The sequence below is a fragment of the Protopterus annectens genome, chromosome 17.part0, assembly GCF_019279795.1.
Source record: "Protopterus annectens isolate FY-2018-M chromosome 17.part0, PAN1.0, whole genome shotgun sequence".
In the NCBI taxonomy this organism is placed as follows: domain Eukaryota; kingdom Metazoa; phylum Chordata; order Ceratodontiformes; family Protopteridae; genus Protopterus; species Protopterus annectens.
In genome coordinates, this window is record NC_056751.1 from 131,089,681 (window position 1) to 131,115,575 (window position 25,895).

Here is a 25,895-nt window from a genome sequence, read left to right on the forward strand (position 1 = left end):
ATTTTGCAGACAAAGAGGAATACAAATATATCCTTACTTGGACGACTGTCTAATTCAAGCAGAGAACAAGGACATTCTTCTACAGCATCTGGCATTTGTGAAAAGGCTTCTAGCATGCCTAGAGTACACAGTCATCGAAAAGAAATCAAAACTAGTACCCTCTCAAGAGATAATATTCCTGGGTGCAAGCTTAAATGCAACTGCCCAGATGGTTTATCTCACGCCAGAAAAACAAAGGCAACTGACTACCTATTTCAAAATGTTGGCAACAAAGGCCCAGTTATCTGCAAGAAAAATTCTGCAGGCTTTGGGCTTCATGGCATCCTGCATCCTACTAATTCCATATGCAAGACTGCATATGAGGAAACTTCAATGGTACCTAAAAAGTGTTTGGACTCAACATTGTCACAGCCTGGAAACAGTCATTACTCTCATTCCCTGCCTGCAACAGGAGTTTCGATGGTGGGCAAAGGCTTGTCACCAAAACAAGGGACAGCCATTCACATTACCCCCAGCCAGGCAGACACTAACAATGGATGCTTCAGATTATGCCTGGGGGGCCCACATGGCAGGAAGATGCATTCAGGGCACATGGATCTCAAACCAAATGCATCTACATATCAATCAAAAAGAGATGCTAGCTGTTCAAAATGCCCTGACAGCCTTCAGGGACTTACTTCATCCAGGACAACTACTGATAACGCAGACAACACCACGGTCATGTGGTATATAAACAAGCAGGGGGGGCACACATTTACCCCCTTTGCAGACTAGCCATGACTTTATGGGACACAGCATTGACTTACAAAGTACATCTGCAGGCACAATTCCTGCCAGGAAGGAAAAATACTCTGGCAGACTAACTAAGCAGAAAACTCATGGATCCCCACAAGTGGCAGCTGGATCCACAAGTTTTCAGCATAACAAATAAATGGGGATGCCCGGACATAGATCTATTTGCCTCCCCTAACAACTACGAGCTAAAAAGATTCTGCACAAGGATTTATCACAGACAAGCATGGAAAGTGGACGCCCTATCTTTAAGCTGGAAAAAACTATCAGTATATGCCTTTCCCCCTCTGCCTCTCCTCCCCAAAGTACTCCTAAAGGTCAGACAGGAGAAGCCAAAGATGATACTGATTGCCCCAGACTGGCCCTGCCAGTACTGGTATCCAATACGAAGGAACTTGTCTCAATGCCCAGCTTGGACCTTATCTCATATACCTCATCTACTGTCCCAGCAAAACAGTCAGATCCTGCACAGCCAACTCAGGACTTTAAACCTGGCAGCATGGTGAATAATGTAGTCATACAAAAAAATGCACCTCTCAGTAAAGCTGTGATGGATGTCATTTTGGAAGCCAGAAGGCCTAGTACTAGAAAATCTTATGCTGGAAAATGGAAGAGATTCTGTGCTTGGAACCAAGCACAAGGAACTGATACAGCAGTGCCAAATATTCCTCAGATTTCGCAATACTTAATTGAGATGCTAGTCAAAGGCCTATCTTTTTCATCTATTAAAATTCATGCCTCTGCCATTTCAGCTCATTACAATGTAGAGCCACCAATCTTCTCTCATCCCTTATTAAAGCAGTACCTCAGAGGGGGCAAAAATTTAAGGCCTCCAAGGAGATTACCAGTGCCTGCATGGGACCTCAACTATGTCTTGGAAAAACACACCCTGCCTCCTTTTGAGCCAGCTGCTACTGCTGATATAAAGTTTTTATCTTGGAAAACAGCTGTGCTCCTAGCAATAACTTCTGCAAGACGAGTTTGAGTTACAGGCACTCATGGCTGTAGAACCTTTTATCATTTTTTATCCAGACAGTCTCTCTCTGAGGACAAACCCAACATTTATGCCTAATGTGGTGTCCAGTGTGGCTCTTAACCAAACTATTCACCTGCCAACTTTTTATCCAAATCCACAGAACAAGGGGGAGAGAATTCTGCTTAGATTCTACTTGGACAGAACCAAAGTTTTCAGAAAGACAGAGCAACTACTAGTGACATATGTGGCATGATCACAAGGAAAGGCTACTCAAAGCAGACCATTTCAAAGAGGATAAGCCACTGCATTTGTTTCTGTTATGTACACTATGGCAAGCCAGTGCCTAAGGGCATTAGGCCACATTCAACCAGAGCTGCAGCCACTTCAGTAGCCTTTCTCAGGGGAGTAACTACCAAGGACATTTTAGAGGCTGCTACTTGGAGTTCAGTGCACACCTTTACAAAGCACTATCATCTGCCACTCTACTCTAAATCCAGGGCAGGCTTTGCCACTGCAGTTCTGCAGGGCCTCATAGCCGCTCCTAATGCTGTTTAACGCCAGCCTCCCAACCATAGCTTTGGGACTCTACCCAAATGTAATGACTGCAGCAGTGAAACATGAAGAACATAGTACAGTTGTGTACACTTACCATAAATGTAGATGTTTGACTGTATTCACTGTTGCAGTCCAGGTTACCCACCCACCATCCCCCTTTTCTTCTTTTGGAACCTAACTTTCCTTCTCTGATTTATACAACCTATGTGGTGTATTTGCTTGTAGATGAAGGGGGGCACCTGACATCTGGGGCAAGAAAAACTAAAGAAAATGGTATCTGCTGCATGTTTTATACCCCTGATGACCTGTTTCAAGGAAGAAGGGACAGCAACCAACGCAGGACCCAAGACTTAGTTAATCAGGCTGATTGAGGGCTACTGCACGCAGATAACCCAAATATCATGACTGCAACAGTGAATACACTCAAACATCTACATTTATGGTAAGTGTACACAACTGTACTTTACCCGCTGTTGCTTTTGTGTTTTGTTCAACGGCAGAATTATAATACGTTGTCAGGCCCTTGTTGTAGCTAGACATTTTCGCTTACAGTCCTCGAATATCCTTCGATAATCCATCCAACAGCAGATCTTCCGAGAAAGCGTAAGGATAAAGCCCGAGACTGACTGCACAGATCCAAACCTACCAATGATGCTTCCGTTAAGCTTGTCGTCAGTTCTCCAGTCCTCAGTGAGGCACTTTCAGAGCCCCTGATGCCCGCTTCTGTGCAGTCACAGGCCACTTACGAGACCCTTTTGGAGTTCGGTATACTGCAAAACTCTTTTTCGACTAAGGATCCTGCGGTTGTCTTACTGTTGGATGGGTCTGGAGCCGTTGAGCAGGCACCGGCTTCCGAGGAAGTACTTTGCACTACCGATATTCAACACAGACTACTTTCGCGTCTACCTTTCTTTCCAAAATGACCACGTTTCTAAGGCCCAGGGTACGAACCACGCCCAGGAAACCGATGACCCAAGCTCGGGTACCTGCTTCCTTGCCTCAGTCTCAAATGCTTAAAATGGCGGAAAACCTTGTAATGCTAATCGGGGGGAAACCAAGCTACCCCTTCCAAAAGAGAATGATATCTGTCCCCAGTAGTTTTATCTGAACAGGAGTCTGATGACTCTGATGCATCTGAATATGAAGACATGCAACCCCTCTCTGCTTATGAGGATTCTGATGCAGAGGATTCTATTCCTTCAGCCTCTCCACCCGAGGACTTTTCCTTTAGGGAATACCTTAAGGGAGCATTTCCAGTGGGAATGTCAGGACTACCCTCAGTCTAAAAAGAGACTCTGAGAATTCTTAGATCTTCCACAGCTAAGACACCTGGCCATTCCTCCTGTCCCGGATGATGTTTTCATGGAGTCTAGTTTTACTCCTGAGACCCACCCTCCTGCTCCCAGGAAACCTGACAGGTATTAGAGTTCCTGACTCTCAAAAATTTCTTTTCAAAAATCCAAGTGCTGACCCTGAGGTTATTTCTCAAGGGCTTAAAGGAATCAAAGCAACTTCTGCTAAGAGTCCCACCCCCTCAGATTGGGATTCTCGAGCACTAGACAGATGGGGTAAAAAAGAATACACCTCTGCTACTCTTCTATCAGAGCACTAAATTGTCAGTTCCATATGCTAAAATTTCAGCAACATAACATGGAACTCCTCAAACAAAAAATATCATCCTTTCCTGCTTGTGCAGAAAATAGAGTTACAAGAGTTAATGCATTCTGCAAGTCAATTAACTAAACACACCTTACACTGTGGTTTTGATGCCCTAGAAGCGTCTTGTGGGCAGCAGTTACCGGTTCTGTCTAGAAAGCATGCTTGTCATAAGGAACAGCCCTTGCCAGACCTTGTCAAATCTAAATTATTGGATGCCCCCTTGCACAAAGAGAACTTATTTGGCACCAACGCAGAGGAGGTGTTAAAAAAGATGGAAGAAAAAGCTAAATCTATGCAGGCAGTTAAAGATTTCCTACAGGTCCAGCCACCCAGATTCAGTAGGCTCTGCCCCTCCAAGCACTGGTCCTTGCCCCCTCCAGGTCAGTTCAGTCCAGACCCTGGGGAAGAAGAACCCCCCCCCCCCCTTCCAGACAACAACCACAGGGAATGCAGAGATCAAAGCACTGGAGTTCCTCCACTTCAAAACCAAGGAGTTCAAACCCACCCCCTCATGCTAAGAGCTCACAATAATTCTCCACTTCCACCCCCTCCATCTGCCCACCTGCACTTGCCCCTAGGAGGAAAACTCGCCTTCCATGCAAGCACCTGGGCCACCATTACCAACGACTGCTGGGTCCTCAACATAGTGTCCCAGGAATACATATTTTCTTTTCACACTCTCCCAACTCCAAAAGTTTTCCTAGATCTTCCTGCAAACCACTGGGCAGAGGACAAAAAGCAAGTCCTTTCCCTGCCCTCTGAGGGTAATAGAGCACGTTCCTGCAGAAAAGATAGGTCAAGGTTTCTACTCCAGGCTCCTCCTGGTACCCAGAAAAGAGGGCACCTGGTGCCCCATTCTCAATCTGTCCATTCTAAACACCTTCCTGGTGATACCAAAATTCAAAATGCTCACCCTCCAGCAACTACTACTTATGCTCTCCAAGAATGCTTGGCGGCGAGCCACCCTAGACTTAAGAGGCCTACTTCCGCATTCCAAGGAATCATGCAGGAGATATCTACGTTTCAGGGCAAGATTTCTGCACTTTCAGTTCTCTGTGTTTCCCTTTGGCTTATCTACTGCTTCCAGAGTTTTCACAAAATGTCTGGCTCCCGCCATTGCCTTTTGCAGACAAAGAAATATACAAATTTTCCCATACTTAGACGGCTGCCTAATTCAGGCAGACAGGAAAAGCTGATCAAGCATCTGACCTTTGTAAAGTCCCTACTGATCTCCTTAGGGTACACTATCAACTAGTACCCACCCAAAGGATTATATTCCTGGGAGCAAGCCTGGACACAGCATCACAGATGACATTCCTTACACCAGAAAAGCAAACTTAACTGACAGCCTACTTCTCTCAACTAGCCACCAGACCCCAGTTATCTGCAAGGAAAATCCTGCAAGCTCTGGAGTTCATGGCTTCTTGCATTCTGCTTATACCATATGACAGACTGCATATGAGGAAACTTCAGTGTTACCTGAAAAGCCTTTGGTGTCAACGTTCTCAAGACTTGGAAACTCTCATACCCAGTGATACCTTGCCTATGGAAAGATTTTCTTTGGTGGGCAGCATCATGCTACCACAACAAGGGAGTTCCTTTCTCACCACCCCCCGCCACACAGACCATCACCACCGACGCATCAGACTGTAACTGGGGTGTGCACCTGGATGGCAGGTGCATACAGGACCAATGGAGCCCTCAGCAAATACATCTGCACATCAACCAAAAAGAGATGTTAGTTGTTCAGCATGCATTGACAGCTTTCAGGCCCCTTCTCTCCCCCTTGGCTGTCCTGATCAAAATAGACAACACCACTGTGATGTGGTACTTCAACAAGCAGAGAGGGAGTCACTCCTACCCTCTATGCAGGCTTGCCATGACTTTTTGGCACACAGCCTCAGCCATGCAATTACATCTGTTAGCAGAATTTTTGCCAGGCTCTCTAAACTCTCTGGCAGACAACTTGAGCAGAAGTCTTCTGGACCCACACGAGTGGCAGCTAGACCAAAGGCCCTTCACCTTAATAACTCAGAAATGGGGCACCCTGAAGGTTGACCTCTTTTCTTCCCACTCCAGACATCAGCTCAGCAAGATGTTCTTTGTGTTTCCCTGTTGCAGTCATTACATTTAGGTTATCTGCTTGCAGGTAGCCCTCAGTCGGCCTGATTAACTAAGTCTTGGGTCCTTTGTTGGTTGCTGTCCCTTCTTCCATGACATCAGGTCATCAGGAGTATAAAACATGCAGCCGATGCCATTACATCAGTCTTTCTTGCCGTGCGGTGCCCGAAGCAGAAGCAGTTCGCAAGTGCCGGTCGGTCGACTCCTGAAATTTTCATTTTCGAGTTTCAGAACCGAAGTCTTCAACTAAAGCTAAGTACCCCATTGGGGAAACTTTTTCTTGCTCCTTACCAATGTCAGTAAAAGTTAATAATTGTGGAAAGCAAATGCTGCATAAAGATTTTCATTCGTACTGTATTCCTTGCCTAGGCCCTGACCACGACGTACCTTGCTGTCGGTTTTGTGCTTTATTTAATCAGCGCACTTTCCGTCGTCTATATTTTCGCCTCTAAATATTTTGGTTCTCGGTTTAATTTTCCAGAAATGTTGTCAGTTAGCCTTCCGACTACCGGGATTCCGAAAAAACGCAAAGATAAAGACAGGCTGCCGAGGTGCCGGTACTCAGTGAGTCTTTTTCGCATCCCCTGATACCCGCTACTTCTGATTCGCAGGCCTCTACTGCGACCCATTCGGAGTCCGGTATGGCGCGAGGTGCTTCAACCATGGAACCCGCAAATGTGTCTACCTTGGATGGGTCCATAACCGCTGTGCAGGCACCGGCTTCTGAGGGTGTATTCAGGCCCACGGACTAGCATATTAAACTGACGCCTCCTTCTTTACTTAAGCCTAAATCTCGATCTATGCGTAAAGAAACGGCGCCCAGGCCACATGCTCAGGCCTCTATGCCTAAAAAGAAATAAGAATGGCTGAAGATTTAATAACTCTAATCAGGGGTAGCCAACCCCCCCCCCCTCCCTTCTAAGAGGCCTAGGACTGAAGTTGATTATGAATGTTCTGATCAGGATTTGCCCTTATTTACTTATGAAGATTCTGATGCAGAGGACTCCATTCCCTCTGCTTTCCCTCCTGAGGATTTTTCTTTTGGGGAAACCTTACATACTCTAAGGGAACATTTACACTGGGAAAGCCAGGATTTTTCTGATTCAAAAAAGAGGCTTAGGGATTTCCTTCTCCTACCTCAGCATAGGCCTTTAGCTATTCCTCCTGTACTAGACATTGTTGATGATGCTTTTTCAGAATCTAGTTTGGCCCCTGATTCCCTGTCTCCTGCTCCCAGAAAACCTGACAGATACTACAGGGTCCCAGAGTCCCACAAGTTCCTTTTTAAAAATCCTATTGCGGATCTAGAGACTATTTCACAGGGGCCCAAGGGCATTAAGGCTTCTACTGCTAAAAATCCTACCCCTTCTGATAGAGACTCCAGGGCGCTGGATAGATGGGGTAAGACTGTTTACACTTCTGCAGCCTTGGCCATTAGGGCTTTAAACTGCCAGTTTCATATGTTAAAGTATCAGCAACATGTTATTGGACTGCTTAAACAGAAAATGATGTTGATTCCCAACTATGTGGAAAATAAAAAATTACAGGATTTAATGCATTATGCTGAACAAGTTGGAAAGCACACTTTGCTATGTGTTTTTTGATTCATTAGAGGCCTCTTGCAGGGCTACTGTTACTGGGTCTGTGCTCAGAAGGCATGCTTGGCTTAAGGAGCAATCTTTGCCTGATCATGTTAAAGCTAAATTGTTGGATGCTCCTTTAAATCAGGACCGCCTGTTTGGCAACAAGGCTGAGGAAGTTCTTGAAAAGATGGAGAATAAAGCTAAATCTATGCAAACTGTTAAAGATTTTTTACAGGTTCAGCCTCTTAGATTTAGTGGGCATTGGCCCTGTAGGAATTGGTCCTTTCCAGCCCCTTTCAAGTTTTCTCAAGCCAAACCCACAGACAGCAAAAAACCCAGGTTTCAGTCCCAGGGGAGACACACAACTAGGCAGTGGGGGGCCTCCACTTCCAGATCTGGGAATAAGACTCTCCCCTATGGTAAACTGTCTCAGTGACTTCCTTTTAAAATTTCCAAGCACTTGTCAACTGACTGCCCCTTTGGGGGGGGGGGATTGCTCTTCATGCATAGAATTTGGGAACTCATTACCCAGGACAAATGGGTTTTAAATGTAGTGTCCCATGGATACAGATTTCACTTCCACACATTGCCAACACCAAGCGGGTGGCTGGACCTACCCCCAAATCAGTAAGCAGAGGCCCAAAAACAAGTACTTTCTCTCTTAAGCATGGAGGTTATTCAACTGGTGTCAGAAGAGGAAAAAGGACAAAGTTTCTACTCGAGACTTTTCCAGGTACCCAGAAAAGACAATTCTTGGTGTCCTATCCTCGACCTGTCTACTCTCAACACCTTTTTGGAGTTTCCAAAATTCCAGATGCTGACTCTTCACCTATTACTTCCTATGCTAGGCAAAGATGCCTGGGTGGCAACAATAGATTTAAAAGCATACCTGCACATCCCAATCAGGGAATCTTGCAGAAGATACCTACGCTTCAAAGCAGGCTACACACACTATCAGTTCTCTGCACTGCTCTATGGCTTATCTATTGCACCCAGAGTATTCACAAAGTGCCTAGCTCCAGTTGTATTTTGCAGGCAAAGAAATATTCAAATATCCCCTTACCTGGATGAATGTCTAATTCAAGCAGAAAGCCTGGACATACTTTTGAATCATCTGGCCTTTGTAGAAAGAGTTCTAACTTTTCTGGGGTACACCGTAAACAAAAAGAAATCACACCTGGTACCCTGACAACAAATTATATTCCTGTGAGCAAGCTTGAATATAATTTTCCAGGTGGCTTACCTCATGCCAGAGAAACATTCATTTGACAACCTGCTTCAAACAAGTGGTTACAAAAACCCTGCTTATCTGTAAGACAAATGCTGCAAGCCTTGGGGTTCATGGCCTCATGCATTCTTCTAATTCCATATGCAAGACTGCATATGAGGAAACTACAGTGGTATCTAAAGAGCCTATGGTGTTAACATTCTCAAGACCTAGAAACAATGATTCCCATCATACCTTGCCTACGCCTACAGTTACTTTGGTGGGCAGAGGCCTGCCACCTAAACAAGGGACTACCTTTCACACCACCTCCTGCCGCCTAAACCCTAACAACAGACGCACATACTATGAATGGGGTGGGGGGGCTTACCTGGCAGGGAAGTGCATTCAGGGCAAATGGAACCCAAGTCAAATGCACCTGAATATCAATCAAAAGAAATGTTAGCTGTACAGAATGCTCTGACAGCCTTCAAGGACCACATTCTTCCAGGACAACTAATGGTAAAGGAGGACAGCAATACTGTTATGTGGTACATAAACTAGCAGAGGGTGTACACATTCTTACCCCCTCAGCAGACTAGTCATGGCATTGTGGAACACAGCCTTGAGCTACCAAGTGCACCTACAAGTACAATTCCTTCCAGGAAAATTAAATACACTGGCAGACAAACTAAGCAGAAACCTCATGGACCCACACGAGTGGAAACTGGAACCAAGCATTTTCAACATGTTGACAAGTAAATGGGGGAGCCTAGATATAGACCTGTTTGCTTCTCCCCAGAACTACCAATTGGACAAATTTTGCACAAGGACTCCCTACAAACACGCCTGCAAAGTGGATGCTCTGTCCTTTAGCTGGGAAAACCTGTCAGTCTATGCCCCCCCCCCCCAGCCTCTGCTCTCCAAAGTACTACTAAAAATCAAACTGGACAAACCAAGGATGATTTTGATTGCTCCAGACTGGCCGTGCCAAGATTGGTACCCCCTCCTGTGCAGTGTGTTACGGTTATCTCCATGGCACCTGCCTCAGTCTCCTTCCCTGCAGTCTCAGCAGGAGAACCAGATTCTGCACCCTCAGCTTCTATCATTGAACCTTGCAGCCTGGCTAATGACATAATCTCTCTTTTGCCATCCCTCAGCAAACCTGTGATGGATATCGTTTTAGGCAAGGAGGGCCTGTTACTATAGAAAATCTTATGCTGAAAAATGGAAACGATTCTGTGCCTGGTACTAATCTCAAGGGGTGAGCACAGCAGCGCCCAATTTACTTCAGATTTTACAATACTTAATTGAGATGCTTCACAAGGGCCTGACTCTGTCCTCCATTAAAATCCATGCCTCAGCCATTTCAGCTCATTATAACACAGAACCACCCCGCTTCTCTCATCCACTGCTCAAGCAGTTCCTCAGAGTGGCCAAAAATTTGAGACCACCCAGGAGAGCTCCAACCCCAGCCTGGGACCTTAACTTTGTCTTGGAGAAACTCACTCTTCCTCCTTTTGAGCCAGCTGCTACTGCAGACTTAAAATTTCTTTATTGGAACAGATTTCCTTTAAGCATTCACTTCAGCTAGAAGGGTATCTGAATTACAGGCCCTTATGGCAGTGGAGCCTTTCATCATCTTTCATACGGACAGGGTGTCCCTCAGAGTCAATCCATCCTTCTTGCCCGAGGTGGTATCCAGTGTGGCTCTTAATCAGTCCATTCATTTGCCAGCCTTCTTTCCCAATGCACAGAATAAAGGGGAACGGATACTGCATTCCTTAGATGTGCACAGACAACTTAGATCCTACTTGGACAGGACTAAACCTCAAAGGAAATCTGACAAACTCCTGGTGGTATTTGCTGCAGGGGCAGAGGGGAAGACTATTTCAAAGCAAACTATTTCTAAGTGGATAAGCCATTGCATTTATTTCTGCTATAAGCACCATGGAAAACCTATCCCCCAGGGGATCAGACCTCACTCCAGCAGGGCTACATCTACCTCTACAGCCTTTCTCAGAGGTGTCCCTACCAGGGACATCCTAGAGGCTGCTACCTGTAGTTCTGTACATACTTTCACCAAGCATCATCATTTGCCAATTTTCTCTAAATCCATAGCTGGCTTTGCCACTGCAGTCTTGCAGGGCCTTATAGCTGGCCCTAATGCTATCTAAATTCCTTCTCCCATCCATAGCTTAGGGAATCTACCCAAATGTAATGACTGCAACAATAAAACACGAAGAACATTGTGCAGTTGCGTACACTTAAAATAAATGTAGGTGTTCGAGTATATTTACTGTTGCACTCCTGGTTACCCTCCCTCCAGCCCCCTAACTTCTTTTGTCTATACTTCTGCTTTCCTTTACTATGGTTAAAAGCCTTTTTGATCTATTTGCTTTTTTGTTGACGGTATATCTTCATGCTTTTATATTTAATTGCTTCCCATTAAGGGGCACCTGACATATGGGGCAAGAAAAACTGATGTAAAGGCGTCTGCTGCATGTTTTATACACCTGACGTCATGGAAGAAGGGACAGCAACTGACGCAGGACCCAAGATTTTGTTAATCCGGCCGATTGAGGGCTAACTGCAAGCAGGTAACCCAAATGTAATGACTGCAACAGTGAATACACTCTAACATCTACATTTATGGTAAGTGTACACAACTGTACTTTCTGCACCAGGGAGCCTCACTGCAGGGCCTGGAAAGTGGATGCCATATCGTTCCCCTGGGTCAACCTCTCGGTCTCTGCATTTCCCCCACAACCTCTCATTACCAGGGTGCTGCTCTAAATAAGGGATGAAAAACCAAGGACAATTCTGATTGCTACAGACTGACCTCACCAGCACTGGTACCCACTTTTGCACATCCTGTCCCCACTTCCAGCATGTCATCACCGTAAGACCCCAACCCTCGTGACCCAGAGGGAAGGAGATTTCATACATCCCCAATTGCAGACCATCAGTTTGGCAGCCTGGCCACTGATCAAACTGCCAATCTCAGTAAAACGGTTCTAGATGTTATACGTGAGGCTAGACACCCTAGCACTGGAATGTCTTATGCTGACAAATGGAAAAGGTTCTGCACTTGGATGCAGGCCAAGTGAGCCGATACATTACAGCCCTCCCTACCTCTCATCCTGGATTACCTAGCTGACCTGCTTACACAATGGTCTCAACTTTTCCTCTATTCATGCCTTTGCTATCTCTACTCATTTCAGCACTGAGCACCTGCTTATCTCACACCCTCTCATCAAACAGTTCCTAAGAGGGGTATCAACGAGGTCACTCAGAAGACCACCTACCCCAGCTTGGGACCTAAACTTTGTGCTGGAAAAGCTCGCACTGCCCCCTTTGAACCAGAATCTTCAGCAGAGTTAAAGTGCCTCTCTTGGAAGACAGCCTTGCTTCTGGCCATCACTTCAGCCAGAAGAGTAACCGAGCTACAAGCCCTCATGGCTGTAGAGCCCTTCATCATCTTCCATGCTGATAGGGTATCCCTCAGGACTAACCCATCCTTCATGCCTAAAATGGTGTCCAGTTTGACTCTCATCCATTCTATTCATTTGCCCACCTTTTTCCCTAACCCACAAAACAAAGGGGAAAGGATCCTGCACTCTCTAGATGTGCACAGACAGCTCAGATTCTATCTAGACAGGACTAAATCATTTAGATAGACAATCAATTGCTAGTCAGCTTTGCTGCAGGGGCAGAGGGCAAAGCCATATCTAAACAAATAATTTCCACATGGATAGCCCACTGCATCCATTTCTGTTACAAGCAACATTGGCAAACTCCCCCTAAGGGGGGGGGGGGTCAGTACTCACTCTACCAGAGAAGCTTCCACCTCTGCAGCTTTCCTCAGAGGAGTCCCCACCAGTGACCTCCTGGAGGCTTCCACATGGACATTTGTTCAAACCTTCATCTAGCATTACCACGTGCCTATCTTCTCTGAATCCGGGGCAGTCTTTGCCACTGCAGTCTTGCAGGGTGTCCTAGTCTTCTTGACTGCCTCCATCCTTTTCCTCAGCTTTGGGAATCAACCCAAATGTGATAACTGCAACAGTGAAACATGAAGAACATAGTACAGTTGTGTACACTTACCGTAAAAGTAGATGTTTGAGTGTATTCACTGTTGCAGTCCTGGTTTCCCTCCATCCCCCTTTTCTTCTCTCTCCTTTCAAGGGACTTTTTGGTGTTTAATTTCTACTGGTGGGGTTCTTTCACCATATCCTGGCTCCCACTTGAGGGCTCCTGACAGGGCAAGAAAAAACGATGTAATGGCGTCGGCTACCTTACTTCATACTACTTGACAACCTGACGTCGGTCCTGAAGCGACAGCAACCGACGCAGAAATACTACTCCTCTGGTATTCGGGGCTGGCCGAGGGCTATCCAGGCAGGGATAACCCAAATGTGATGACTGCAACAGTGAATGCACTCGAAGATCTACATTTATGGTAAGTGTACACAACTGTACTTTCCTCTTTCTTTAGAGCTCAATTACCAGCCGTCACTTAATTTTCACATTGGATTTGAAAACTCCACCCTGGCTTCATCTAAACTTTGTAAAGGCCTTCTTGAAAGGTACCCTTCTTTTGAGACCTCCTTATAACGATTCAACTCCTCATGGGACTTAAATTTGTTGCTGCAGGCCTTGATTCATTCCCCTGTTTAGGTAGCAGCAAAATGTGATCTTAAATTTCTGACCTGGAAGCCACAAGAAAAATCATTTCAGAACTTCAAGCATCGTCTTCTAAACCTCCCTAGCTGATTTTCATAGGGATTGGAATACAATTACAAACCAGTCCTTTCCTTCCTTAGGTGGTGTCAGAATCTAATATTAATCAGTCCATTAATCTGCCAGTTTTCTTTTCAAAATTTGCTAGCAAAGGTGAATATATATTGCACAAAATGGATGTTCACAGACAGTTACGTTTTTACTTGCATACAACAAAAAGAACTAGAAAGACTCATCAATTACTTGTCTCCTTTGCAGATTCTAAATAAGGCAAATAAGTTTCAAAGGTAAATTTAGCCAGGTGGCTGATAGATTTTATATTTGCATACAACAAGTTGAGTCTGTCCCTTAGCAACACCTTTAAGAGCCTGTTCAACTAGGTCCATGGCATCTTCTTTAATGTTTCTGTCTATGGATTCCATTGATGACATATGTGCGGTTGCAACTTGGGCCATTCTTCGTATCTGTATTGCTTATTACAAAGTGGGTCTGTTCTCGAGGGGAAGAGCAGCCTTTGGCTCAAGTGTTCTCAGAAATGTCCTTCCTTAGAGTCCACCTCGGATTTTAGGTAGCTGGAGACTTTGTCCCAGCTGTTGAGGAATGAATGAAACTAGACATCAGATAAAGAAGTTAAGTACACAGCATAACATTCCATCTGTGTTGTCTGTTGTCATTCTACCCCTCCCTCACCAACCTCCAACCTTTTTCACAATTGATTTCTGAAAGAACGAAAACATATAAGGACACCACTGTCTTTTATGTTGAGCTCCAGATATGGCGGCTTCTGTCAGGAACATGATATTAATACTTCTTTTTCAGCCAGCAAACAAAGTTCTGAAGCATGGCTGGGGTTGGTGCATTGTGGGTAGTGGAGGAGCTGGAGAGTCTTGGTTGCCGCGAGCTGAAATAACAGCCAAGTTGGATCTGAGAGCCAGATACGAACCCAGCTGTTAAGGAAGAATGAACACGGGCAACACAGATGTTACTTTATGGTGAGTACATAACTTCTATTTAACAACTCCTTGAATCCTCAAAGCAAACAGACCTTTTGTAAGATGTTTTTCAGAGGAGGAGGGAAAATGGCAAAATATCATTATCCTTTGACTGTAACTTTTCTGCTAAATTATAAAATTATCATGGGTAACAATGGACCCCTGTGGGGCCCAGTCCACCTTTCCTCAACAGTAAATAAAGCTACAATTTTAACTGTCGTCTTGTTTTAATTATAGGCAGTGCAGTATGGTTTTCTTGACTTTAATGCATTCGATGTCAATGAATATGAGCATTATGAGGTAAGTCGGTGTATCTTTCCTGATTGCACAGAAATTTCAATGCAGTTTGTCTAAACTAATATTGAAACAGTTTTTTTATTTTCACAGAAAGTGGAAAATGGGGATTTTAACTGGATAGTCCCTGGAAAGTTATTAGCCTTTAGTGGACCTCATCCAAAGAGCAGAGTAGAGAATGGTATGTTTAATTTAAAAAGGCCTTATTAAAATTCAGATGAGTTTGAGTATAGATTTATTTGAGGATGTGGTCTAATTTGTCTCAAGATCATTTGTGTGTAAAGCGATAACCTGTCTTTGAAAGAGGGAAAACATAGATGAAGTTTTATGCATGCAGTTAACTTAATTGTGCAATTTAAGAACATAGCATGTCAGCCTTATTAGAACTCTAGGTTTAGAAGCTTATAAGGAAGTATATTCCTTTTGTTTTTGTTTCTAGTATCCCCTTGTATTTTTTATTCAGGTTACTTGTGAATTCTCACATGCTTCTGCCCTGTTGAATTTGGTTTATTCCTGAATCTTGGAAGCTACTGATGTTCATTGTGTTACCCTGCTGCAGTCATCACACTTGGGTTATCCTGTCGTCACGCGGTCCTGCAGTCGGCCTGAATGCCAAAGTCTTGGTCCGGCGTCGGTTGCTGTCGCTTCTTCCCTGACGTCAGTGCGCCGGGGTATATGAGGCATCCAACGCCATTTTCTCCAGTCTTTCTTGCCGCGCGGTGCCAGAAGCAGTTCGCAAGTGCCAGTCGGCCGACACCTGAGATTTTCGAATCGAATTTCAGTCCGAAGTCTTCAAAGCTAAGTACCCCATTGGGGAACCTTTTCTTGCCTCAGTCTAATGTCGGGAAAAGTTAACAATTGCATTTCTTGTGGGAAGCAAATACCTCATAAGGACTTTCATTCTTATTGTATACCTTGCCTAGGCCCAGACCACGACGTCACTGGTTGTTGGTTTTGTACTAGGTTCAATAAGCGAACTATAAAGCGACGCTTTGATTTTGCACGACACTACTTCAGTAGGAAATTTAATTACACTATGCAGTCTGAGCAATCGACTACCGGCATGCATAAAAAACGCAAAGATAAAGACAGGCAGCCTAGATCCAAGCCAGACTCCGAGGCCTCGGCTGGGCCGGTCTCCGGTTTTCAGTGAGGCGCCTACACAGCCCCTGGCGACCGCAGAATTGGAACCCCAGACCTCTTTGGATTCTCAGAGTTTTCTAGGCTGACACAGCCATTTTCCTTAGGCCCTACCAACAACATTGCATAAGGAGAAGCTGGTGCTGCTGAAACGCCGGTTACAGAAGGTGTCTTCAGACCGACTACTCTCACCATAAAATCTTATGCTAAGCTTAAGACAACTCTAAAACCAAAGAAGACTGCACATCAGTCTCCAATTCAAGGCCCCATGCCTAAGAAACAGATGCTTAAAATGGCTGAAGATTTGATTTCTTTAATCAGGGGTTCCCAAACCCCCCAGACAAAAGGCCTAGATAAGAGGAGGATTATGCCTCCTCTGATCAAGTGTCTATTTCTTCAGGCTCCTCTGAGGAATAGGATTACTCCTTTCCCCCTTATGAAGATTCTGATGCTGAAGATTCCATTCCCTCAGCTTCTCCCCCCTGAAGACTATTCCTTTGGGGAAACCTTACATACCATGAGGGAACATTTCCACTGGGAAGGTCAGGACTACTCCGAGTCAAAGAAAAGGCTCCGAGAGTTTCTTTTACTCCCCCAGCACAGACCACTTGCTATCCCTCCAGTTTTAGACATTGTGGATGATGTTTACTTAGAATCTAGTCTAAATCCAGATTCTCTGCCTCCTGCTCCAGCCAAACCAGATAAATATTGTAGAGTGCCTGACTCGCACAAATTCCTTTACAAAAGCCCTGTTGCTGACCCAGAGACAATCTCCCAGGGTCCCAAAGGGGCTAAGGCTTCTATGCTAAAAATCCTGTACCCTCTGAAAGGGACTCCAGAGCACTAGATAGTGGGGGAAGAAGGTTAACACCTCAGCTACTCTAGCTATGAGGGCACTAAATTGTCAATTTCACATGCTGAAATACCAGCAATTCCAAATGTCTCAAATAAAACAAAAGATGAGCACTCACCCTCAACAGTCTGAATTCAAAGAAATGCAGGATCTGTTGCATGCAGCTGAACAGGTGGGCAAACATACTTTACAATGTGGATTTGATTCCTTGGAAGCTTCCTGTAGAGCAGCTGTTACTGGGTCTGTTATACGTAGGCATGCTTGGTTAAAGGAACAAACTCTGCCTGATCATGTTAAAGCAAAGTTACTAGATGCACCCTTACAGCAGGATGTCTTATTTGGGGTTAAAGCAGAAGAGGTTTTAAAGAAAATGGAGGATAAGGCAAAATCTATGCAGACGGTCAAAGATTTCTTACAGGTACAACCCCCACGCTTCAGCAGAAATTGGCCAGCAAAAAATTGGTCCTTTCCAGCTTCTGACAGACCACAGAGGGGTAAATACAGACACCCAAGGGACAAGAGGACAAGCACAAATCCCTTACAAGCCCCGCCAATGGGGCACTGCAACACAGAAGGGGGGAGGAGAAGACAGGTCCCAAGCTAGTAGAAGACAAACACAATGACTTGCATCTCAAACTGCCAAGCAAAAATCTCTTGGCAGCTCCCTTGGGAGGAAAATTAACATTTTTTATAGACAACTGGCGCATCGTCACAAAGGACAAATGGGTCCTAGACATTATCTCGCAAGGATACAGATTCCATTTCCACACCTTGCCAAGGATAAAAGGAATGCCAAACTTGCCACAAAATCAATGGGCAGAGGCACAAAAACAAATTACAGCTCTCATGGACATGAGCCCTTCAGCTGGTACCTACAGAGGAACAAGGCCAAGGATTTTACTCAAGGCTCTTTCTAGTCCCCAGAAAGGACAATGCTTGGAGACCCATTCTGGACCTTTCAATTCTAAACACCTTCTTGCAAGTACTCAAATTCAAGATGTTAACACTACAGCAGCTTCTTCCCATGTTGGGCAAGAAAGCTTGGCTAGTAACATTGGACCTCAAGGAGGCATACCTGCATGTCCCTATCAGACAAAATTGCAGAAGATACCTCCGTTTCATTGCAGGTTCAACCCATTACCAATTCTCTGCACTGCCCTTTGGCTTATCTACTACACCCAGGGTCTTCACAAAATGCCTGGCACCAGTAATTGCATACTGCAGACAAAGAGGAATTCAAATATACCCATACCTGGACGACTGCCTCATCCAGGCAGAAAGCAAGGACATTCTCTTACATCATCTGACTTTTGTAAAACACCTTCTAAGTTGCCTAGGGTACACAGTAAACAAAAAGAAATCAAAACTAGTGCCCTCACAAAATATGACATTCCTGGGTGCCAGCTTGAATACAATGGCCCAGATGGCTTATCTGACGCCAGACAAACAACTACAACTAACTCAATACTTCAAAACAATGGCAACAAAGACCCAACTCCCTGCAAGAAAAATTCTGCAGGCCTTGGGCTTCATGGCATCTTGCATACTACTAATACCATTTGCAAAACTGCATATGAGGAAATTACAATGGTACCTGAAAAGCGTATGGACTCAACACAGCCACAGCTTGGAAACAGTGATAACTCTCATTCCCTGCCTTCAACAGGAGCTTTTATGGTGGTCACAGGCATGTCACCTCAACAAGGGTCAGCCTTTCACCTTACCCCCAGCCAGGCAAACTATGACAACAGATGCATCGGACTATGCCTGGGGGGCTCACATGGCAGGACGGTGCGTTCAAGGCATATGGACTACAGATCAAAGGAATCTGCACATCAATCAAAAAGAAAAGAAATGCTAGCTGTACAGAATGCTCTGACAGCCTTCAAGGACCTCTTACATCCAGGACAGCTTATAATAAGGACAGACAACACCACAGTAATGTGGTACATAAACAAGGGGGTACACACACCTACCCTCTATGCAGGCAAGCAATGACCTTGTGGAACACAGCACTGGCTTACCAAGTACAATTACAAGCTCAATTCCTGCCAGGAAAAAAGAACACATTGGCAGACGACCTAAGCAGAAACATCATGGATCCCCATGAGTGGAAACTGGATCCACAAGTATTTGCAATGATAACTCAAAAATGGGGGCGCCCAGACATAGACCTGTTTGCCAACCCCCAAAACTATCAGCTTTCAAAATATTGCACAAGGATATTTCACCATCAAGCTTGGAAAATGGAAGCACTCTCATTCAGTTGGAAAATGCTGACAGTATATGCCTTTCCTCCATTGCCCCTTCTCACAAAGGTGCTGCTGAAAGTCAGGATGGAGAGATCTCGAATGATACTCATTGCCCCGGACTGGCCACGCCAGCACTGGTACCCACTACTAAGGAACATGGCCCAGGGCCCACCATGGATTTTACCACAAATTCCTCATCTACTCACCCAGCAAGGCAGTCAGATTCTACACAGCCAGCTCAAAACCTTAAATTTGGATGCATGGCACATCACCTAAGCAACCAGCCAGCCCCTCTTTCACAAGCTGTTATGGCTGTCATTCTGGAGGCCAGGAGGCCCAGCACCAGGAAAGCCTACTCAGACAAATGGATAAGATTTTGTGCCTGGAACCAAGCTAAAGGCCAAAATACCCTTCAGCCGGACATGCCTCAGATTCTACATATTTAACTGAGATGTTACACAAAGGACTTTCTTTTTCATCTATTAAAATCCACGCCTCAGCTATTTCAGCTCACTACAACACGGATCCTCCCTTATTTTCACATCCACTTCTAAGGCAGTATCTCAGAGGGGCAAAAAACATTAGGCCTCCCAGGAGAGCATCAACACCAACTTGGGACCTAAATTTTGTTCTGGAAAAACTTACGCTGCCACCTTTTGAGCCAGCTTTCTCAGCTGACTTAAAGTTTATATCATGGAAGACTGCCCTGCTCCTAGCAAATACTTCAGCCAGAAGAGTCTCAGAGTTACAGGCACTAATAGCAGTAGAGCCTTTCCTCATTTTTCATCAAGACAGAGTTTCTCTACGAACTAACCCCTCCTTTATGCCAAAGGTGGTATCCAGTGTGGCTCTAAATCAAACCATCCACTTACCTACCTTCTTTCCAAATCCACACAACAAAGAAGAAAGACTCCTGCATTCCTTGGACATTCACAGGCAACTACGTTACTACTTGGATAAAACTAAGGATGTTAAGTTGTCTATCTCGCCTTCATCTTGCTGGATGGGTTCGGAGCCGACCTCGGCTCCGACTCGGCCACTCTAAAAGCTCGAGAGTTGGTTCCGCCGGCTCGAGGCTCCCCTTATATCCCACAATGCTAGGCGAGAGTTACCTCAGATCTTGTTTGCCGCTACAGCATCGAGGTGTTGGTTTTTTCTATCGGCTTGTTGGTAAGTGTATTTTTTGTGAAAATACAGACTTAAAACCCTATATTTTTAGGTTTAAATATATTTCCCTTAGTGTAGTGGATTTTTACCCTTGTTATCCGAAAAATCCCATTTTTTTCCCACAAGAACTTTAAAGTTCTCTCTCGGGCCTTCTGGCCTTTCCCCATCCCTAGTGGTGTGTGTGTTACTCTTAACTAAACTTTAGTAAATTGTTTATTTCTGAGTTTTAAAGTAAAATTAGTGTAATCAGTGTGTCTGTTGTGTGTGTGTGATTACACTTTTTTGTATAAGATGTCTAAAGACACAAAGGTCTCAGGCTTCAAGAAGTGTGATGCATGCTGTCAGAAAATGTCTCTGACAGACGGTCACACTTCTTGTGTCTATTGCCTGGGTTTTGCAGCTGCAGGACTCCTGTGCTGTATGCCATGGCTTCAGCCCCAGGGTCCTGCAGGAAAGAAAAATAAGTTGATCCACGGGTCTCCTTAAGCCTGAGGATTCCCTTTCTGTCTCTGGGAAGCCCTCTAAGGCTTCTAGGTCCTCGGCTCCAGCTTCTGAGCCGAGACCTAAAGCTACAAAGCCTATGTCTGCATCGCTCCGCTGGAGCCGATGAGTCTACAGCTTCTGTGGTTCCTCGCCCGCTGGAGCCGAGGTAGTAAATTCCCTTGTCGGCTCCGACCAGACCTTTGGAGCCGACATCTAGGAAGAGATCCAGGTCACCATCCCTTGGCTCCGTTCATTCGCTCCAGCATCTCCTCTGCTGTCTGAACGGAGCCATAAATCTCACCTCTAGGTCATCGAGGCTGTCGGATCATGACCTCCAGAGGGTAGTGAGTCGACTTCTTAAGTCCGAGGCACTGGCCCAAATGCTTCAGAGCCCGACTCATCAGTCGATGCCTGTCCCTGTCCATCAATATATTCCTCCTCCGACTCGGAGCTCGGAGCCGGGCGCTGAACCGAGACTGTGGCAGCGCCGAGCCGATACAGGTGTCTTCGGCTCCGCCGCCGGCTCCGATTTCTTCTTTCGAGGATTCTCGGCTCCGGACTTCCCTCGCCGGCTCCGAGGGGTGAGTGGCATCGGACCCTTGTCCGACCCGCTCTTCCTCTCAGATCTTCGGCGCTGGTGAGTTCGGCTCTGAGATCGGCCTCGGAGCCATCACTGTCGGTGCCGAGGGAGGTTCTCAGCTTCTCTGGCTTTGCCTGACAGGGGTGCGTTCGAGGTCATGCGGAGTGTGTTAGAGCCTGGCTCTACTCCACAGTCGGCTCCGCCCCTCCCTCTACGTGGCCCCAGGTCAAGTCGACTGAGTCCCTCAGCCCGGGCCGCAGAGAGCCAGCTCCTCAGGAACCCCTGTGGGATTTCATCCTCTTCTGAGGCCTCTCCTGATTTGGCAGAAGAGCCCCCTCGGGAGAGGAAGTGTAAGAGGAAACACATTGACTCACCTGAGTCCATCACATCTGACACAGATTTAGATGATTCCGAGGGTTCCCCGTTCCCCTTCTGAAGATGTCTCTTTCAGACATTCTCAAATCCTCAAACAGAGGGGAAATTGGCCAGCCCTCAGCCCTTCGGAGGATGAATCTGTGTACCTTGAGGCGTTCGCTCTCGCCCTTCCACCTCCTGGGTGTCTCCCCTTGACCCCTCATGCACGTGGTAGCTAAAAGGCATGGACGGCTCCTGATTCAGTGGACCCCACTCCCAGGAGACCCTCAAAATTTATAACGCACCATCAGACAAACAGTTCTTGACAAAAGGAGTTTCTGTGGATGCTATGGTGGTAGCTGCTGCCACTAAGAAGGAACTAGCTGATCCTTCAGTACCTGTCCATCCACCTAACAAGGAATCTAGGTCCATGGACAGGTACGGAAGCGGATGTTCTCGTCAGCGACATTTACTATGCGTTAAGCTGAATTACCTGTGCCATTTCACTGCCTTCAAAGGGACTTGATTAAAGAAGCGAGTGACATGTTGAAGGATCCTACAGCTGCGGTTTTCAAGATAAGATGAACACGCAGCTGGCCACCCTTAACTCCATAGCCAACTCCTCCATGCCTCCTTTCTACGGCTGATGGAGCGAGGGCCGCAGGGACAGGTGTGGCCTTACGTAGGCATGCCTGGATGCGGCTATGCAATTTTGGACCCCTTCAAGACGCCTTTCACTAACTCCCGCTTGATGGATCATCTCTTTGGTCCTCAAGTGAAAGAAACCTTGACTAGGTGCGAGACTGATGGCAAGACTCTTTCTGCCGCCGGAGTCCGCTTTTCTACTCCTTCTAGGCCTTACCCCAAAGGCCAGAAAAGTGGGAAAATGTGGTTCCGTAAACAATCTCAAGGGACTTCGCCTGACGACAAGGTCGCTTCTCGCCAGAGGCAGAGGCGGAATAACAATGGTAGACGCCGCCTCGAGGCAGGGGGCTCCAGAACCAAGGCAATCGGGAAGCCTTCTCTGATAAGCCTTTTCAGCATCCCTGAGGTGTTGCCCGACTGCCCACCTTCGGAGGCAGTCGGGGGAAGATTGTCACTGTACCCAGAAGCCTGGCTATCCCTCACTCAAGACAAATGGGTACAGTCCGTCATTTCAAGGCTATTCTATCCCCTTTCTTCGATTCCAATCCAATCAAAAAATCCCTTCCAGATGTTCCACCCCAAAGGGATCTAGCGGTTTTGGAAATTTCAAAACTGCTTGCAAAAGAGCAATTCAGCCAGTTCCAGCAGACCAGAAAGGATCCGAATCTACTCAAGGTTCTTTTTAGTTCCAAAGAAAACAGGGACTGGAGACCAATTTTGGATCTCAGTATCTTGAACAGATCAGTCAAGAAAACAAGATTTCGGATGGTCACGCTGCAGTCCATCCTTCCCCTATTGGGAAAAGGAAACTGGATGTGCTCTATAGACCTTCAGGATGCGTACTATCACATAAAATGAACAGACGCTCCAGAAGATTCCTCCGCTTCAGGCTGGGAACCAGTCATTTTCAATTCAGGGCCCTGCCCTTTGGTCTCACCACTGCCCCGGTGTTTACCAAATGCATGGCAGTGGTAGCTTCTCACCTGAGATGACAAGGATTCCAGGTGTTTCCATATTTGGACGACTGGCTCCTCACAGCTCCCACCAAGCATCTCCTTCTGATGGCCAGGGATTACACCTTTCGCATTTGTCAAAAGTTAGGCATTTCAATAAATTGCGAAAAGTCTGTTTTGTCGCCTTGTCGTACTATTACTTTCATAGGTGCAAATCTAGACACAGTAGACATGTCTGCAAGACTAACACATCAAAGAATAACAGACATTCACAAAGTGGTCTCACTCCTTTTCAACAACAACAAAATCAAAGCCAGGTTGGTATTGAAAGTGTTGGGAATTATGGCGGCTGCCATACCTCTGCTTCCATTAGCCAGATTCCACATGCGGATCCTTCAATGGATGCTCTTTACACAATGGTCATACCAGCAACTTCCAATGTCCCACACCATTGTGATCACGCAGGCGTGCAGAAATCATCTCATGTGGTGGATGTCTTCCCCTCAGCTCTTGTTGGGAAGACCCTTTGTTCCACCCCCTCCGTTTGCTACTCTGACAACGGATGCCTCCCTGATCGGTGGGGGCATTATCAGGGCAGGACGGTCCAGGGCACATGGCAACCAAACGAATGCCACTTGCACATAAATGTTCTGGAGATGAGAGCAGTGCTTTTAGCGTTGCAAGCCCTTCAAGACTCTCTTCCCTTGGGAACGATTGCAATCCAGACAGACAATATGTCTGTAGTGTGGTACATCAACAAACAAGGCGGAACCAGGTCATACCCCTGTGTCGAGAAGCACTCAGATTGTGGCAATGGGCGATTTCTTCTCAGCGGTTTCTGATAGCAACGCACATCCCGGAAGTCCAATCAAATTATGGACAAGTTGAGCAGAGCTATCCTCATGCCTCACGAGTGGTCTCTGAAAGACTCTGTAGTGAGAGAAATTTTCCTCAAGTGGGGTCAGCCTTGCTGCGATCTTTTTGCTACTCCCCAAAACAGCAAGTGCAGAGAATATTTCACTCTATTCCCTTTACCAGGCCAACCCAGCAGAGACGCTCTAGTCCAAGTTTGGCCCCGGGGACTTCTTTATGCATTTCCTCCCTTCCCACTAATCTCTCAAGTGATACAGAAAGCTATCGCTCAGAAGGCCTCATTGATCCTCATTGCTCCTTACTGGCCTCGACAGGTGTGGTTCCCCTTCCTACATCAATTTCTATTGGAGCGACCGTGGCATCTGGACCTAGTTCCAGATCTTTTGATCCATCAGTCGGGTCAGGTACATCGCTCCCTCCCCTCTCTGAACCTCACTGCTTGGTTCCTCCAGTTCCAACCTTAGTCAGGCTTCCTCAATTATCTCAATCTGTTCGAGATATTTTGATAGCTTCCCATAAATCTTCCACTCGGAAGATTTATTTGAGTAAGTGGAAACGCTTCACTTATTGGGCTCAAGGAAGGGACATAGATCCTTTCACTGCTTCCATCCAAATAGTCCTTGATTTTCTAGCTGAACTCTTCCATGCAGGTTCATCTCCCTCTACTCTTAAAGTTCAATTGGCAGCTATTTCTAACTTTCATGTGGGTATTTCTGAATCTGCCCTAATGTCCCACAAGCTTTGTAAAGCATTTTTGAAAGGAGTTTTTCTTCTCAGACCTCCTATAAGAAATCCTCCTTCTCCTTGGGACCTAAATTTAGTTCTGGCTTCTTTGATTCTTCCTTATTTCGAACCTGCAGTCTCCTGTTCCTTAAAATTGCTATCATGGAAGACTCTCTTTCTGGTAGCTATTACTTCAGCTAGAAGAGTTTCAGAACTTCAAGCACTCAGCTGTCGACCTCCTTATCTATTATTTCATAAGGACAGGGTATCCTTACGAACGAACCCGTCCTTTTTGCCTAAGGTAGTCTCGACGTCAAATCTAAATCAAAGCATTGACCTCCCTGTCTTTTTTCCAGAATATTCCAATAGATCTGAACAAAAATTACACTGCCTGGATGTTCATCGTCAATTGAGGTACTATTTAGATAGAACAAAACAATTCAGAAAATCTGACCAACTGTTTGTCTCCTATGCGGAAGGCAGAAAGGGACTTTCAGTTTCAAAAGTATCATTATCCAGATGGCTTACATCTTTGATTTCCCTTGTGCATGAAATTAGACACCAAAAGCTGCCTAATAAACCTAAGGCCCATTCCACCAGGGCTTTGGCTACTTCTTTAGCCTTCCAAGACAGACTGCCTATTGACACCATTTGTGCAGCGGCTACTTGGGCTACTCCTCACACTTTCATTTCTCATTATAAGTTGGATTTAGCTTCTAGGCATAGAGCTAACTTTAGTTCCACTGTTCTCAGGAGTCTGTTCCGTTAGGCCACCCGGGACAAGGTGCTAGGGACGCGGTCCCATCCAGCAAGATGAAGGCGAGATAGACAACTTAACATATAGAAGTTATGTTCTTACCATAACGTTCCATGTTAGTTGTCTTCTTCTCGCCGCCTTCTTGCATCCCACCCTCCTTCCCCCTGGCCTGGACAGACCTAGAGGAGTTGTGATT

The 25,895-nt window shown here is 45.8% G+C and overlaps 1 protein-coding gene across 6 annotated transcripts in view; it reads left to right on the forward strand.

The window, feature by feature from the left end:
- Nucleotides 1-25,895, forward strand: part of CDC14B (cell division cycle 14B) — a 2,772,169-nt gene that overhangs the window by 1,302,174 nt on the left and 1,444,100 nt on the right. For all 6 annotated transcript variants that reach the window (XM_044059784.1, XM_044059788.1, XM_044059789.1 and 3 more), the window contains 2 exons: nucleotides 14,863-14,925; nucleotides 15,013-15,100. In XM_044059784.1, the coding sequence (XP_043915719.1) occupies nucleotides 14,863-14,925; nucleotides 15,013-15,100 (151 nt within the window). The remainder of the gene's footprint in view (nucleotides 1-14,862; nucleotides 14,926-15,012; nucleotides 15,101-25,895) is intronic.